This window comes from Gymnoscopelus microlampas (assembly GCF_963454915.1).
Source record: "Gymnoscopelus microlampas genome assembly, chromosome: 1".
Lineage (NCBI taxonomy): Eukaryota > Metazoa > Chordata > Actinopteri > Myctophiformes > Myctophidae > Gymnoscopelus > Gymnoscopelus microlampas.
The window spans coordinates 58,540,756-58,557,668 of NC_139962.1; the positions used below are offsets into that span (position 1 = coordinate 58,540,756).

Below are 16,913 nucleotides of genomic sequence, written 5' to 3' on the forward strand. Positions count from 1 at the left end.
AAAAGAGAGAGCAGGGGGGGGAGGGGGGTTTGGCCGGAGTAAAAGGCTTGGGGCCGTGGCTGTGTTGAGGCTGGTGGGCCGTGGCTGTCTCCCCCCCCCCCCCCCCCCCCCCAATACACACAGGAAGCACTGTGTCCCTCCCTGGGCGCACAGTGCTGGAAAGTACATTTACTCGAGTAAAAGAACTTTAAGTCAAAGTTTCGAGGTGCTTTCTCTCACGTCTTCTTTGAGTAAATCCAATAAAAAGTATAACAAAATGTTGAGACTTTGTTCGTTGCTGTCCGGCAGAAAAACTTCTTGTCTCCATATTTTGACCTTTTATGTTTGGAGCTAAAATAGCAGATATACAAGCTCATAGCGCGGCACTCGGTGCCGCGCTATGAGCTTGTATATCTGCTATTTTAGAAAAATCTTGGAAAAAAAATGTTGGATTTTTTTGTATTAACTGTTAGGATTTAGAAAACATTTTAATAAATCGCCTCAGGTCTTAATTGGGTTAACAATTAAACTCTATTTTACACTTCGGCTAATGCCTGTCTAACAAGTTCACAAGGTTGTAGCTCGGAAGACTTTTGGAACATTTCGACAAATTCATTTTGACAAAAATTGGACATTCTGCATAACTTTTACTTTTCGTCCTTCAAGTATTTTTTGCTGCCAATACTTCTGTACTTTAAAACAAGTACAATGTTGAATACAGGACTTGAAATTGTGGTATTTGGTACTTTTACTTAAGTAAAAAAAAAAATCTGAATACTCTTTCCACTGTTGGCCGTGTCTATCTGAGGGGACCCTCTCCCCAACACAGGAAGCACTGTGTCCGTGGACAGTGCGCGGGCGCACACACAAACACACACACACACACACACACACACACACACACACACACACACACACACACACACACACACACACACACACACACGCACACGCACACGCACACGCACACACACATTCTATTCAATACCAACAACACAAGAAGCGATTCAGTCCAGCACGCCGTTCGTTCGTTCGTTCAATCCAGAAACCCGCTTCCCTCAAACCGTCCAGGGATCACACACACACTCACACACACACACACACACACACACACACACACACACACACACACACACACACACACACACACACACACACACACACACACACACACACACACACACACACACACACACACACACACACACACGTCAACGTCAACACAATGTCCCCTGACGGATGTCACACAACATCAACAAGTCCCTGACGGATGTCACAACATCAACATGTCCCTGGTGCAAGCAACGAACCAGAAACAAGTAAAGAGACTGTAGTTATGATAATAATAACATACATCAGTGGGTTTTCAAACATTTTCATGTCAAGGACCCCCGGATTGACATGTATTTGGGCCGCAGATCCCCATCTGGAAAGGATTTTGTGCCAGGCATTTCATTTTTTTTAAATCAAATTCTTAAAGAAAAAAAAATAGCTCACAATGCATTGCAACACGACGTGTTGTTGTGACCTTGTAGATCTGCTATTTTCGAACAGCCAAAGTATAAAGTAGGGTTAAGGATTTTGACACTATTAACAAAATTTCGTAAATGAAAGCCTAGACTAGAGCGTCACATAGAAGTACTGTATCAAAACAAGCAGCAGATCTACAAACTCGAAACCTGGCGTGAAGCAACACGCTTTGAGCTTGTAAATCTGCTACTTTAGCTATTTTCGAATTTGAATCCTTAAAGGCATTGTAGGGAACATTAAGCCTAAATTTAAAAAATATGTATATATATATTTTTTGCATTTTCTCCCCTCTATCAGCCACTATATAATGATGCTGGGGTGTTTTCCTTCATTGAAACACAGTCCTCTGTCTGAAATCCGTATTTTCCCTTCTGTTTATGTTCATGTTGTTTATGTCCGGGTCGTAAATTAACGCACGCATGTGCGTGTCCGTGCGCGTCCGTGCCCGTATCAACTTTTTACTTTCGGTTTTAAAACGCTCTCAAACTTCTTTTTTGAGGCACATAATTTACTTTTAAAAAATCGTTTGGATAGAATTTAGTTGTTTAGCTTCATATATGTGGTCAATTTATCATGAAAGAGCCTATTTAAAAATATAAATTCAGAGAACCGTAGGGTCGGGCATTTCCGCGAATTGTATCCGCATAAGGCAACCTATTTTGGGCATGACTCATTTAAAAAGTCCCCCCTGCGTCACCCCCTGGTGGTCGGGGAAAAGAACTGCTGGAGGGGCGGTGTTTGACAACAGTTTTTTTCTTTGATTATGTCTGAACTCCCTACAATGCCTTTAAAAGTAGTACGTTTTGGACCACCCGACAGAGACGATATACTGTTTATCCTCAAAGTTATTGTCTAAGGAGGACATAAGACAAGTAGGCCAGAAGTTTCAAAATGCCCCCAAACTGGGGCAAATAAATATATGTTTCTGTAGGATATTTTCCGCACATTTCCTTTAACAATTTGATTAATGTGTCATTTTGGACCACAGAAGTTATGATAAGATAGCTATGCAGTTAAGCCACTGAATCTTAAAGGGGCTATACCATGAATTTCATTTTTTTTTAGGTTTTTAGTATTTTTTGGGCTCCCCAGTGTCTCTTGTACCCAAAAAAATATGTTTTTTTAACATTCAGTCATTCATGCTCATTTCATGGATTTCCTGAATGGGCGTGTCTGAACAGGCCATTTCAGAATGGCTGTGCAAGTGATGTCACTTGCACTGATTTTGCATTGACGATGGCCAGACAGAATTGCTCAGTAGCTCCCCCCTGCCCAATAGGACGTTTTGGTATTGCAGCTGATAAAGCTTGGAATGACAGACAGTCAGATTGTGAGAAAAAATATCTGGATGTTTTTTAGGCTTACAACCTGTTTAAAACGTATTAGGGGGCAATATTTATATATAATATATTTTTTTAAATTCATGGTGTAGCCCCTTTAAAGCTGATAATATGATTTCAAAAAACGAGGAAATCCAAATGGGACTGAAAAAGGAAAATTGAGTTGAATGCATTTGCGGTCTCCTGTGTCCTACTTTTCTATTTTTCATTAGTTCGCCTTGAGTGCATCCCTTGTCTTTGCAAAACCATAAATTAGCTCACTGTACTGTAGCACTGATGCACAATTGTGTTTTTTTTTACCTCTCTCTTTCTCTCTCACAAAAATCATGCCCCAAATTATTTCCCAAATAATTAACTGTAGGAATCGGTCCCTTAGTTTTGAACTTCCTCTACAGCAGTGGTCCTCAAAGTGGGGTTCGGGGACCCTCAGGTGCAGCGGCGGACTGGCCATTTGGCGTACCGGGCAAATGCCCGGTGGGCCGCTGGGCCAGTGGGCCACTGGGCCCCAAATATATATATATATATATATTTTTTTTTTATTTTTTTTTCGCTCCCGTTTCAGGGTTATTACGTTCATATCCGAGACCCGCGGCCCAATTATTAGTTACGCTAATGTTTGGGCTGGGATGCTTTCCAGCAGGCGCCTCAGTGCGGCCGCAGAGTTCATGTGCAGGGCTAGGCTGAAACAGTGAACCCCCCCCCGTTGACAAAATGGGGGGGGGGGGGGTTGGGGGGGCCGGTCCGGACCAAAATGCCAGGGCTGAATTTTGATCCCAGTCCGGCCCTGCTCAGGTGTTCCCCAGCAAAATTAGTTAATACAGCATCCCAATCATTTGAACCACTTTCACCATATTGTATACTTTGGCTATTCAAAAATAGCAGATATACAAGCTCATAGCGCGTTGCTTCGTGCAAATCTTTGAATATATACAGTATATATTTTTAAGCTAACTTTTTTAATTCAAATCTTCACACAAATGTATTTTTGAGATGGTTGGGGTCCGCAGACCGCGGCCATATATATCATATCATATAAGTTTGAAAAAAAAAAAAAAAAAGTTTGGGAACCAGTGCTCTACAGATGTGCTCAAATCCCCATGCTCTTTAAAATGAAATAAGTCAGACGGAGGTTGGGTGAAAACGTCATGATTTTTGCACAGAGGCCTGCATTCCTCCAGCTCTCTGGAGTGCAACATGCAAATCAGTGTTGCCAGATAGTTTGCAAGAGAAATAAGCAATCAGGTCTACGAAAACAAGCCAGAAAGAAGCAACTATAGGCCAGTATACTAAGGCCACATGAGCACTTTAAACCTATACTGTATATGCATTGGTTATTTGAAAATAGCCTGTAGATCATGCTATTTTCAAACAAATATTGAAAAGAAAAAAAAGCGAAACATTTTGAATATTTTTCTAAACGTTAATTCAAACACAAATCTGGTACAGGGGTCCCTGGCACAAAATATCTTTAGATGGGGTGGGGGGGTCAAATACATATTAATTTGAGGGTACTTGACATGAAAATGTTTGAGAATGACTGCTTAACCCATTCAGACCTGAGGCGATTCTTTAAAAAAATCTAAATCCTAACAGTTTTTTGAAAAAAATATAAAAAATATTTTTCCACGATTTTTCAAAAATAGCAGATCTACAAGCTGGCACTCGGTGCCGCGCTATGAGCTTGTATATCTGCTATTTTTGAATAGCCAAGGAAACCTAAAGTGACACAGATGCGTTCCAGGTCTGCAACGCGTTGTGAGCTTGTAGATCGGCTTTTTGTGCTATTTTTAAAGTGAAAGTGAAAGTAGGTGTGTCTGTGGGCTTCTATGAATATTGAACAAATGAAAAGGACGAACCCATGTAGACCTGAGACCGATTCTAAGAATGACTTCTAAATCCTGACCTAAGTTTTCTGAAAAACAGATTTTATAACATATGTTGCTATATATAGCAACAGCTAATGTTACATAAAGGTGTTCGCGGATTGAAAGGTATAACAACGTATAGGTGTTCCAGGTCCAAAGAGCTTGTGACTAAATAATGACTACATTGGATCCGTTGGAACACAGGTTATTCTTTTTTTTCTCATTTCCTGAAAAGTAACGTTTTTTTTTTGACATACAAGGTGTCCACCCGACAGTGACCAAACACTTTCCAGACTAAAAGAACAACTTCCACTCCATTACGCCTGCTTTTCTCATTTGACTTGCTTCACCCCTTGTGTATACTGCCTTCCCTCAAGGAGCAGGGGAAAGCCTTAAGCCAGGCATTACACTTATGGAAAATATGTCAGTATGCAGTTCAACTGGCCTATGTGGAAAACGGATCCCTTTTTTTTTTTTTTTGCACATGGCAGCCGAGTAATTCCTGAACAGGTGGCCCCAGCCTTGTTTTGCAGCGAGTCTGGAAAAGTTGTACGTGAATATGAGAATGAATGCTTGAAATAAAGAAATGTTTTCTTTGTGTTTTCCTTTATTAAATCTTAAAGGTCCCGTAAAGGCAATAAAAAAAGGTCTGTTTTACGCTGTATTTTTGCATTCAGGGTGTGTTGATTAAACACTGTGAAACTGTGAAACCCCTTAATTTTTTTTTTTTAGTATTCATCAACCACTCCCAAAAAGTAGTTGAGAAGTCAATTAATCATGGGAGATGGGGCAAGAAATCCAGGGCCCCCTGACACCTGAGCTCCCGGGCCCCCTAATAATATTAGTTAATTAGTTGATAAATGAAACATAACGTCGCTGTCGGGCATAAACCTCCTATCTCCAAATTCAAACTTTATGTGTTTTTTCGTAAATGAATGACCTTCTTGGCGATAAGTGCTTTATTTTTGAGTGCTCAATGACACGGAGTAAAAGTATGAGCATTTTCAATGCTAATGCTATTTCTTTTGGTAGCTTTTAAACTGCAAGAACAGCAACAATCTTTTGTTTAAAGTGATACAGGAAACCAAGGTTATGTGCAAGACATAATGGGAGCCGGATTCAAACTCTTTGCAACTCGCCTCCGTTATTTTTCAGGATTCAAATTCATCAAAAGTAGCAGATCGACAAGCTCAAAACTCGAGCTTGTAGATCTGCTACTGTTGATGCTTCTGTGTGACGCTGCATTATGATCAAGTAGGGTGTTAACTCTCTCAGTGCCACGCCCCGAGATATCCCGAATTTTCCCCGAGTATGCTCGCTGCCAGAACGAGAAATCCTGAGTTTTTACTTTTTACTGTGGTCGCGCTATTCTGTTTATTTTTCATGAGCACTTTCACTTCCTGACTCCTTCAGACTCATTGGGTTCCGGTTTCATGACGCAGATTCCGTTTCCGGTTCTCATTTTTTTTCCCGCGGTCATTTTCGGCCAGAATAGGGAAAGTCACGTTTTTTCACACGGTACACAAAACGAACGGAGAGGTCCACGTCTATTCTCTTTGGTCTGGGTGACGATCAGTCATCGTAGTCGCGTATGACATCGTATTTTAACCCGATCAGAAATTGTCGAAAACGTCACATCCGTTTATGACCGGATGTGACGTGGGCCTGTTTGGGAGGGGGCGAGCGAGTCAACGAGGTCATCAATGTCTCGATTTGCTGCTCTCTACTGGTAGAACTGTCGTATGAGTTTAAAACTGCATATAGACGGGTTTCATGTTTGTAAACATTGAGAGGATATGACCGCGCAGAGGAGGGGTAAGCCTGTAGAGGGCGCCATTACCCGCAGCAGCTCTGGTCAAATGTCCATTCATAAAAGAAATGATCTTCACCGGGTTTAATGAAAGTAGATTAAAGTATGCAGTTTGTAATACCTTGTTTACTCAATAAAAATGATTTGTCGGAAGTTGGATCTGTTTGTATATAATAGCAGCATTATGCCTATTATGCCTATAATAGCAGAATTATGGCTATCTAACTCCCAAACACAACAACAGAGTGAACGGCGCAACAATTCGTTTCCCCCGAGCATGCGCAGATTGCGCATTCTGCTCTGTGATGACGTCGCGCGGAAATCCGTCTATAGACAAGCTATTTGAAAATTAAATTACAAAATAGCAACAAAAAAAAAAACGAAAATTGCTGGCACTGGGCGAGTACTTTATGACAGTGGTTCTCAAAGTGGGGTCCGGGGACCCCCAGGGGTACTTGAGGGGGTTCCAGGGGGTCCCCAGCTAAATGATGGATAGGAACCAAATGGACCCTTATGGGTCTGTAACTCTGAGAGTGTACAAATGGAACCAAATGGACCCTAACGGGTCCATTTGGTTCCATTTGTACACTCTCAGAGTTAAGTTAACATTGATTTTACAACATGAATTGGGGTCCCAGAGATAGAAATGCCATTAAATGGGGGTCCGTAGCCCTAATGCATGTCAAACTGGGGGTCCTTAAAATGTATCTTTTCAAATGGGGGTCCGCGGGCTAATAAGTGTCCATTTGGGGGTCCTTGACATGAAAAAGTTTGAGAACCACTGCTTTATGAAAATACTCTGGCACTGAAAGAGTTTACGAAAAAACTCAAAAAGTTACAATATGGAGATATATCGTTGCTGTTCTGCCCGACAGCAACGATATTCCACATACCTAAAACCTACATGACAGAAAGCTCAAGGTGCTTCTAATGAGGTCCACATACCATCGCTGCTGTCCGACTCGAAACCAACGCAGAGGCGGGGAAGTTGGCCCCGAGGGCTGCGAGTGGCCCGTTCTGCGCTTGTCCCAGCAGACTGTGGATGTCGCCGGGCAGACTGGCGGTGGATCCCACCGCGTGGTTCCGCAGGACGAGGATGGCGTCGTCCAGCCGGTCCAGACGATCCTCCATCCGAGACTGAAGAGGAACGGAAGAGGGGGGGACGAGGAGGAGAGGGACAGAGAGGACAGAGAGAGAGGGACGACAGCGAACTTAATAACAACAACGTTAGGACACAACCTGAGAACGCTGATTGATTATTATTAACCCATTAAGACCTGAGGTTTTTTGAAAGTTTTGAAATTTTGAAAACATTTGAAAAAAATCTAAAAACTTTTTTTTTCCAAGATATTTTCAAAAATAGCAGATCTACAAGCTCATAGCGCGGCACTCGGTGCCGCGCTATGAGCTTGTAGATCTGCTATTTTTGAATAGCCAAAGACATGTAAAGTGACACAGATGCGTTCCAGGTATCAATGGGTTAATGGCGTGAACTTGAAAAAGAAGGGGGGAAATGAAAGAAAACGAACATCTTAAGTGTAAGATAAAAACGCAATCCAAATGCATGAGGTTTGAGCCATTTCAACTTGAAGTGGGGTGGGGATTAACGAGTGCTCATACGATTACTCTATTTTTCCTCAAACTGGAAAAACAGATGCACCCCTCACGAGTACAAACAACTATTTTATTTTGAGTTTAAACGTCCTATTGTATGCTATATATGCACCTAAGGTGATATCACTGCAAGCTGGAATGGCAACAAAAAAAGGAAAGAACAATCATGAACATTACAGAAATAAAAGAAATAAACACAAATTAGTGGAGCTGCATTTCACTGTGAGGAATGTGGACTGGAAGTCGAGCTTGAGACAGAGACTAATGATGGGAGGAAGAGGTACAGTGTATATGTGTATGGCTGATGAGAGGATGGGTGGTGTAAAAAAAAGCTTCCATCTGAAGGGCAGGAATACCTCGCAGACATCCTTTAAGAAAGACATGGCATCCTGAAGATGCTCATGGAGGTGCTGGTGAACTCTGTTCTTCTGGCAAAAAAGGTCAAATAGGAATAAGACAAGTGTTATGAAAAGGAAAAGGAGAAGACGATCAAGACAAGAGGCCATCTTCAAATCAAAGACATAAATAAAAAGCAGGGGTTTTTTTGGACAGAATTTAAGATTGTCAGAGTTGGATTTGCTCTGGTCATTCATTTTTTATGGCCGGTGGGGAAATATTTTATCCCTGCTTCTGGGACAGACTGAATTGAATACATGGATTTCCTTTTGGGGAAATGTTAGACTGCTTGATATGTTTTGTATTTATGTTTGATAATATCACAATTTAATAAAAAGAAAACCCATTAAGACCTGGAACTGTGTCATTTTTAGATTTGAGCTAAAAAGCATTATTTTACACTTTGGGCTATTCAAAAATAGCAGATATACAAGCTCATAGCGCGGCACCGAGTGCCGCGCTATGAGCTTGTAGATCTGCTGTTTTTGAAAAATCGTGCAAATGTGTGCAAATCTTTGAAATATGTATATTTTTAAAGCGAACATTTTTAACTAAAATCTTTGCTTCTGGGGGGTCCCTGGAACAAAATATTTTGATGGGGGTCGGCGGCCAAATACATATAATTTTGGGGGTCCATGACATGAAAAATATTGAGCACCACTGATATAGAAACATACGTTTTCAGAATACTGTTGAGATTTAGGAGACATGTAGAATCGGCTTCAGGTCTTAATGGGTTAACTCATTCACTGCCATGGGTGACTTTAGCGACTTTTTGTTTTTTTAATCGTTTTATAAAAGATTGCGCCGTTCTCTGTAACTCTGACACTGATCACCCGAGTGATCAGTTTCACTTTCCACTCACCCGGATCCGGAAATAACGCCATACGAAGATTTCCGCCTCCGTCCACTTCCTGTTTAACTTTTTAACTAAAACGGCTCGACCTTGGATTTCGCGAGACACGTTATTTTCAACTTGCTGCTAGAACAGAAGGGGCCGATCGCGTGTGGAATGTTTGTTTGTGGCCAGTTGAAAAGGTAAGAAAAGCGTGCATTTTTGGCTAGAGATGGTATATTCACATTCCTTCCGGAATTCTCATTTGCATTTGATTATCCTGAAATCAAATACAAATGAGATTTCCGGAGGGGGGGTTTACCAGGCTAATATTCACATGCTGTTGCAATTTTTGGGCGGTGCAACCGCCGCTATATGTGAGGTTTGGACCCCCCACCCATTGCACCCCCCCAACCCTGCCTTGTGATTGGACTGGCAGTGAATGAGTTTCACATTAACCCTGGAGTCCCTATTTTGGGACTTTTTTTTATTTCAAAATTGAAATATAGCGAAAATAGCTCACAAGCTCTGATCGAGATCTGATAAGCTATTTCCACTGTTTGTCGTACAAAAGAAGAATTTAGGGCTTAACCCATTAAGACCTGGCTGGAACGCTTCTGTGTCGATTTAGATTTCTTTGGCTATTCAAAAATAGCAGATATACAAGCTCATAGCGCGGCACCGAGTGCCGCGCTATGAGCTTGTATATCTGCTATTTTAGATTTTTTTTAAAAAAATATTTATTTCAAAAAACTGTTAGGATTTCGATTTATTTTTAAAGAATCACCTCAGGTCTTAATGGGTTAAGTGGAAATTACACCCTCCAGGTTTTTTTTAAACAAATCGAACCCTGAAAGATCGTTGTTACATAATAATCAACATTAGTCTTGTTTTGGACGACTACGGTAACAACCCTCCCTCTCTACCACTTCCAGTCCCAGGCAAGGAGATGGCGTACCGCACATAGCTCCGCTGGTGGGTAAATATTTACCCCCTCCACCCCCCCACCCCCCCACACACACCCCAAATTGTGAATGCATGACGTGGGCATCAGGTTGTTATGTGGGATGAAAGGTGATCCCGGTTGCTGTTGCTGTGGTCGCCAAAAAAAAAAAGGAAGGCAGCAGCGCAGGAATCTGGAGGCAGTGGTTCCACGCAACAGCTGCCAGGTCCTCCGCGCTTCACTATCCCACCCGCCCGCCCGTCCGTCCGCCCCAGCCCAGCCCAGCCCCAGCCCCAGCCCCAGCCCCGCACTTCATTCTAGCCCCCATCCCCCAATTGTCATCCCCCACCCTGGAACCCAGTGTTGCCAAATTTTGCGAGAGAAATAAGCAACCAGGTGTATGAAAACAAGCCCAAAAGAAGCAACTTAACACATGAGAACTTAAACAACTATATGCATCGGCTATGTGAAAATAGCCGATCTACAAGCTCAGCTATTGTCCCCAAAAATCTTGGATTTTTTTTTTTTTTTTAATATATATTCTAACAACATAAATTGTCCCCAGCACAAAAAAAGTTTTCAGATGGGGATACGCGCACAATTACACATTAATTTGGGGGGGGGGGGGGGTCCTTGACATGAAAACCACACGTTAGAAACAAGCCCCCCCCCCCCCCCCCAAAAAAAAAACCGCAACCTGCAACTACACAATATTTACAAGCGACTTTACATAAAAACAAGCCCAAAGTCGCTTATCATAAGCGGACATGGCAACACCGCCTGGAACCCACGAAAGCAGAGGACAGATGGCAGGGCTCGCCCCGAGGGAACAGGTATTGTTCGGTACTGCTAACCCTCAACAACCCCCCCCCCCCCCCCGCCCCCCATCTCAACGACATTTGTCAACTAGGAATCTCCCCTGTAATGCTATCGCTCCTTCTCGCTCTCCAAGGCTAAAACCCATCTTAGCTCCGAGCATCCATTACCACGACGATGGTTCTCAAAGTGCGGCACGGGAACCGCCCCGGCCCAGGGGTCCTTGAGGGAGTTCTAGGGGGTCCCCCACCCCCAGCAGAATGAGTTAACCCATGAAGACCTGAGGCCGCTTCTAAACATTTTCTAAATCCTAACAGTTTTTTGAAAAAAAAATCAAAAAAATATTTTTTCACGATTTTTCAAAAATAGCAGATCTACAAGCTCATAGCGCGGCACTCGGTGCCGCGCTATGAGCTTGTATATCTGCTATTTTTCAATAGCCAAATAAATCTTAAAGTGACACAGATGCGTTCCAGCTCTTAATGGGTTAACCACTTAAACCCCGGCATCCGGTATTGCGTCGTGACGCATTGTGAGCTTGTCGATCGGCGAAAGCTTTTCCCTGCAATAACGGAAAACATAAAAGACAGTAGAGCCCTGCGGCTCAACCATATGGGGTTTGAGTGGTTAACATCGCATATAAAAAAATACGTTGAACCACTTTAACCCTGTTTTTAACACTTTGGCTGTACAAAAAAATAGCAGATCTACAAGCTCACGCCGCGTCGTGATGGGACGTGTTGTGAGCTTGAATAATTTTTTGAATGATTTTGTAAAATGTCAACACCACAAATCTGTTACATATGGGGGTCCCTGGCACCTAATCTCCATGTTCCGTGGGCCAAACAAACACATATAAATTTGGGGGGTCCTTGACATGAAAATGTTTTGAGAACTACTGCACTACACAAAAGTCAGAGTGTGTTGGATGGGAGCTCGGGGGGCGGGGGGGCTGTCTGTGGGGGTCTTACCAGTGAGTGAAGAGAGTTCTCGTAGTTCGGGGAGGAGGGGGTTTGTCCGCCAGCACGAGGCCACTGGTTGCTACCTGATGATAGATGAGACAGAGAGAGAGAGAGAGAGAGAAAGAGAGGAGGGCTGCCATTAGAGCGGGTGTTGGTTCCCCAACGATTTTCAGCTTGAGAGTCAGACGAGAAGCGCGGTGTCATCCACGGGACCCCTTACGTACAATAATACGTCAATGTTCGTTAATCACTTAAAGACCTATTTCAGAAATGCCAAGAACAGCCGATCTACAAGCTCATGTGTCGCATTATTGCGACCCGTTGTGAGCTTGCAGTTGTGCAATTTTTGTTTGTTTTAACCCATTAAGACCTGGAACTGTGTCATTTTTAGATTGAGTTAAAAAGCATTATTTTACACTTTGGGCTATTCAAAAATAGCAGATATACAGATCTGCTATTTTTGAAAAATCTTGAAAATGTGTGCAGATCTTTGAATATATATATTTTTAAAGCAAACATTTTTAACTTAAATCTTTGCTTCTAGGGGTCCCTGGAACAATATATTTTGATGGGGGTCCGCGGCCAAATACATATCATTACATATCATGGGGGTCCTTGACATGAAAAAGATTGAGCACCACTGATATGGAAACATACGTTTTTCAGAATACTATTGAGATTTAGGAGACATGTAGAATCGGCTTCAGGTCTTAATGGGTTAAAAGATTTTGAAAAGGTTTCCAAAATCTTTTGAATAATGTTTGGCCCCAGATATATCTGTTCATTTTCAGGATTCAAATAAAAAAATAGCAAAAGCTACTTTTGATGCTTTCGTGTGATGCTGTAGTATGATGAAGTAGGGCATTATACGAAAAAACACAAAAAGTATATGGGGTTAGGAGGTTTCGCAACCCATAAAGAATGGGTCCGCGATCCAAGATGGATCACAACAAAGCCTGTGCTTGGGGAAACCCACTGCGTTAGACCGACACACATTGAACACACACACACGCACAATAACAATAACACAATAACATGCTGTCATAACAGCACACGGACATCCTGATTTTTCCTCTGTTTTCATGTTGCTGCTCTCTTGCCTGTGCGAGGTTATTATTTTTATCTTTCAGACTTAAACTGCATCACTTCCCCGTGACTGGACTGCATCCTGCAACACGAGCCGTACGCGTTGGAAGAATGGGGAAGAACTCCCACATACTTCCACTCTGGGAGCAGTGTTGCCATGTATGCTTATTATAAGTGATTATTGGGCTTGTTTTTCTGTAAAGTTGCTATAAATTATTATTGTTGTTGTTGTTTTTTGGGCTTGTTTGTAAAATGTAGTTGTTTATTTGGGCTTGTTTTCCAGTGGTTCTCAACACATTTTCATGTCAAGAACCCCCAAATTAATGTAATTGTCCGCGTATCCCCATCTGAAAAGGTTTTGTGTCAGGGACCCCCAAACCAGATTTGTTTTGTTAAAATGTTGAAAAAATATTTCGACTTTTACACTTTTTTCCCCAAGATTTACTAGATTTACAAGATTTAAAATAGCAGATCCACAAGCTCGCAATGCGACGCGTTGTGAGCTTGTAGATCGGCTATTCTCAAACAGCCGGTGTACGGTATATAGGTTTAAAGTGTTCGCGTGGCCTCCAGTCGCTTCTTTTGGGCTTGTTTTCCTAAGACCCGGTTGCTTATTTCTCTTAACAAAATCTGGCAACGCTGAACACAAGCTGTACGTGTGGAAGAATGGGGAAGAACTCCCACATACTTCCACACTGGGGGGACGCACACTGACGTATACACCACAGCACATCCGCTACTTAATGAGCTCATGGTTAAAAAGAGGCTGGGGAACAATATCCTCCCCGAGCGATAACTGCCTGGCTCGGACATCATGCGACCTCTCGCTTTGGCTCTTTCTGGATGCTGGACGTGTCTACAGTATGGCTCCCCGGAGTGTGATCAAACACGCAGTGTGTGGATAAACAGCGTGGGTGGATTTCTCATCCAATGATCTGAAAAGGATCCTAACTGGACAAACGTGAAACCAACCGCGCAGCGGTGTTGATTTCGTCGACTAAAACTATGAAGAAAAATGTCGGTCGGCTACCTTTTATCACCGACGAAAACGAAATAAAAACTAAGCTACGACGACTAAAACTAAGACTAAATATACTGACAATTTCGTCAACAATTAAAAACAAGACTAAAATGTTATAGAGAGGGACTAGTGGGGAAGAAGTCATTTTATGTTTGGTTGCGCTAAGGTGTTGCACTCTGAAAATAGAAGATCTACAAGCTCACAACGCGTCGCAGCGCGACGCGTTGTGAGCTTGTAGATCGGCTATTTTCAGCATGCAACGAAGTGTAAAATCAGCCATTACGACGCCATTAAGGCACCGCCAAAATACATTTTAGACGACTAAACCAACTGTAGATTTAGTGGACTAAAATCTTATGATATTTAGTCGACTAAAACTAGGCTAAAACTAAAACATTTCAGATGACTAAAATATGACAAAAACTAAATGGAATTTGATTCAAAAGACTATGACTAAAACTAAATCAAGATTTGCTGTCAAAATCAACACTGCTGCACAGTACAGCACAACATGTTCTTTTTTTTTTTTTATGAATCGGAACTCTCAAGCAAAAGGAGAACATCTTTAACCACTTAAACCCCACTAGTCTTTAGTGAAACGGACTTAGAGTTGCAACTGTACACACGGACCGCTTTTTTCTGTCTGCACAACAAATCTCTTCACCAAATAATTGCCGATCTACAAGCTTGTTACCCCCAGAATATGGATGCTAGCTTCCTTAATTGAGATCCCATGCATTTCTAAGACTGGTTACTATTGATGACCTCTTAACCACTTAAACCCCAGCATCCCTATTGTGGGGAAAGATTTAGCTGAAAATAGCAGATCGACAAGCTCACAAACGCGTCGTGAGCGATCGGCTATTTTCGTGAATTTTCAGTGAAAGCTTTCCCCACAATAACAGAAAACTGAAAAGACACTAGCATAGAGCCCTGAGGGCTCTCTGCTCAACCATATGGGGTTTAAGCGGTTAATGAACTGTTGACGGTGGAGGCATCAGAGCGCAGGTCATTTCAATCCACACAAAACAAGAGAGAGGAATGTCATCACTAAGTAAGAATCAGATTCAAGTGATTAACAATTATATAGTAATAGATTTATGACACAACCTCGCAGTATCTTTCAGAGTAAGACGACCGTGTCCCTGTGTAGGGCTTTCAACTGCATGTTCTTCTGAAAAAAACTCTTATATACAGTAGACGCCTACATTAATTCATTCTGCATTACCGCATCCCAAAAACCCACAACTGAAAGGCCACTTAATCTCTTTACACTTAACAACACAACCATGCATTTAAACTAAGTGCCCAGAAGCAAGCGAGTTACAGCGTGCTGTAGTATGAGTTCTGAATCGCATTTTATTTTCGGGGGAAAATGCATCATGTGGCAAAAGTTCTGAATGGCTTTTTCTTTTTTTTTTTGCGGTGATACCAGAGGTTCATTTCAAGCCCTTGCATGGCACGAAGACAAGTAAATCAAGTTGATTTGATCTGCTGTAAATCATCGCGGAAGAAAAAAAGGAATCCACATCTGCTCGTCACATGTCAAAGATTCCAAATTCAACATTTCTCCTCGTCCTCTCTCTCTCTCCCCTGCTGCAGTTTCATCCGACGGCTATGCCCTGCCAAACAAACCGTGCAACAGGAGGCGATGCATTATACCATCAAATATCCCTAAATGGATTCTGACAACAACCGAGCCTTTCCAGGTTATTTACATGGAGTGGTGTCCAGGCCGGCACTCATCTGGGTGCACCGTCTGGCTTCCATTAACCCTTTAAGACCTGAGGCAATTCTTTAAAAAATAAAATTAAAAATAAATAAATCTAAAACTTTTTTCCCCAAGATTTTTCAAAAATAGCAGATCTACAAGCTCATGGCGCGGCACTCGGTGCCGCGCCATGAGCTTGTATATCTGCTGTTTTTGAATAGCCAAAGAAATCTAAAGTGACACAGATGCGTTCCAGGTCTTAAAGGGTTAAGAGATATATACTGAGTGGGGAAGCGGGTGTTTGTTGCGCACCCAGAAATAGTCGATCTACAAGCTCACAACGTATCAATACTGCAATGTAGAAGTACTCTGTTACAAGTAAAAGTCCGGAATTCAACATGTACATGAGTAGCTGAGTAAAAGTGCAAAAGTATTGGTATCAAAATGCACTTGAAAGTACCAAAAGTAAAAGTACTAAAATGTTTGAAAATAGCAGATCTACAAGCTCACAAACGCGCCGCGATGCGACGTGGTGTGAGCTTGTAGATCGGCTGTTTTCAAACAGCCTAGGTATAAAACAGGGCTGAAGTGGTTAATGTATGTTGTATAATGTAATAATTTATATCTGCAAAGTAACTAGTAACTAAAGTTTTCAAATAATTGCAGTGGAGTAAAAGTACAATATTTGCCTCTGAGATGTAGTGGAGTAGAAGTAAAAGTACTGAAAATGGGAAATACTCCAGTAAAGTAAAGATTCCTCAAAAGTGTACTTAAGTACAGTACTTAAGTAAATGTACTTATTACTTATAACCCCACGGGATGCACGACACCAGTGTGCGACCAAATATAAATCAGGCATTCCGGTGGATGGACGCACGCCAAAACCCTCGACTACATCCTGGGAAAAAGCGGTCCCGCTTGTAGCACTAAACTACAGATGGGGAACTTTGTTTTGGTTACTTCTCTGTCATTTTAGGGCTTGTTTGTGAAAACGCACTGTCAATA

The 16,913-nt window shown here is 42.0% G+C and overlaps 1 protein-coding gene across 1 annotated transcript in view; it reads right to left on the bottom strand.

Moving 5' to 3' along the window:
* Positions 1-16,913, bottom strand: part of tcf12 (transcription factor 12) — a 196,963-nt gene that overhangs the window by 20,711 nt on the left and 159,339 nt on the right. Inside the window, exons 15-17 of the mRNA XM_084065046.1 lie at positions 12,100-12,173; positions 8,495-8,566; positions 7,470-7,661 (exon numbers count right to left, since the gene is read on the bottom strand). Coding sequence (XP_083921172.1) covers positions 7,470-7,661; positions 8,495-8,566; positions 12,100-12,173 — 338 coding nt within the window. The remainder of the gene's footprint in view (positions 1-7,469; positions 7,662-8,494; positions 8,567-12,099; positions 12,174-16,913) is intronic.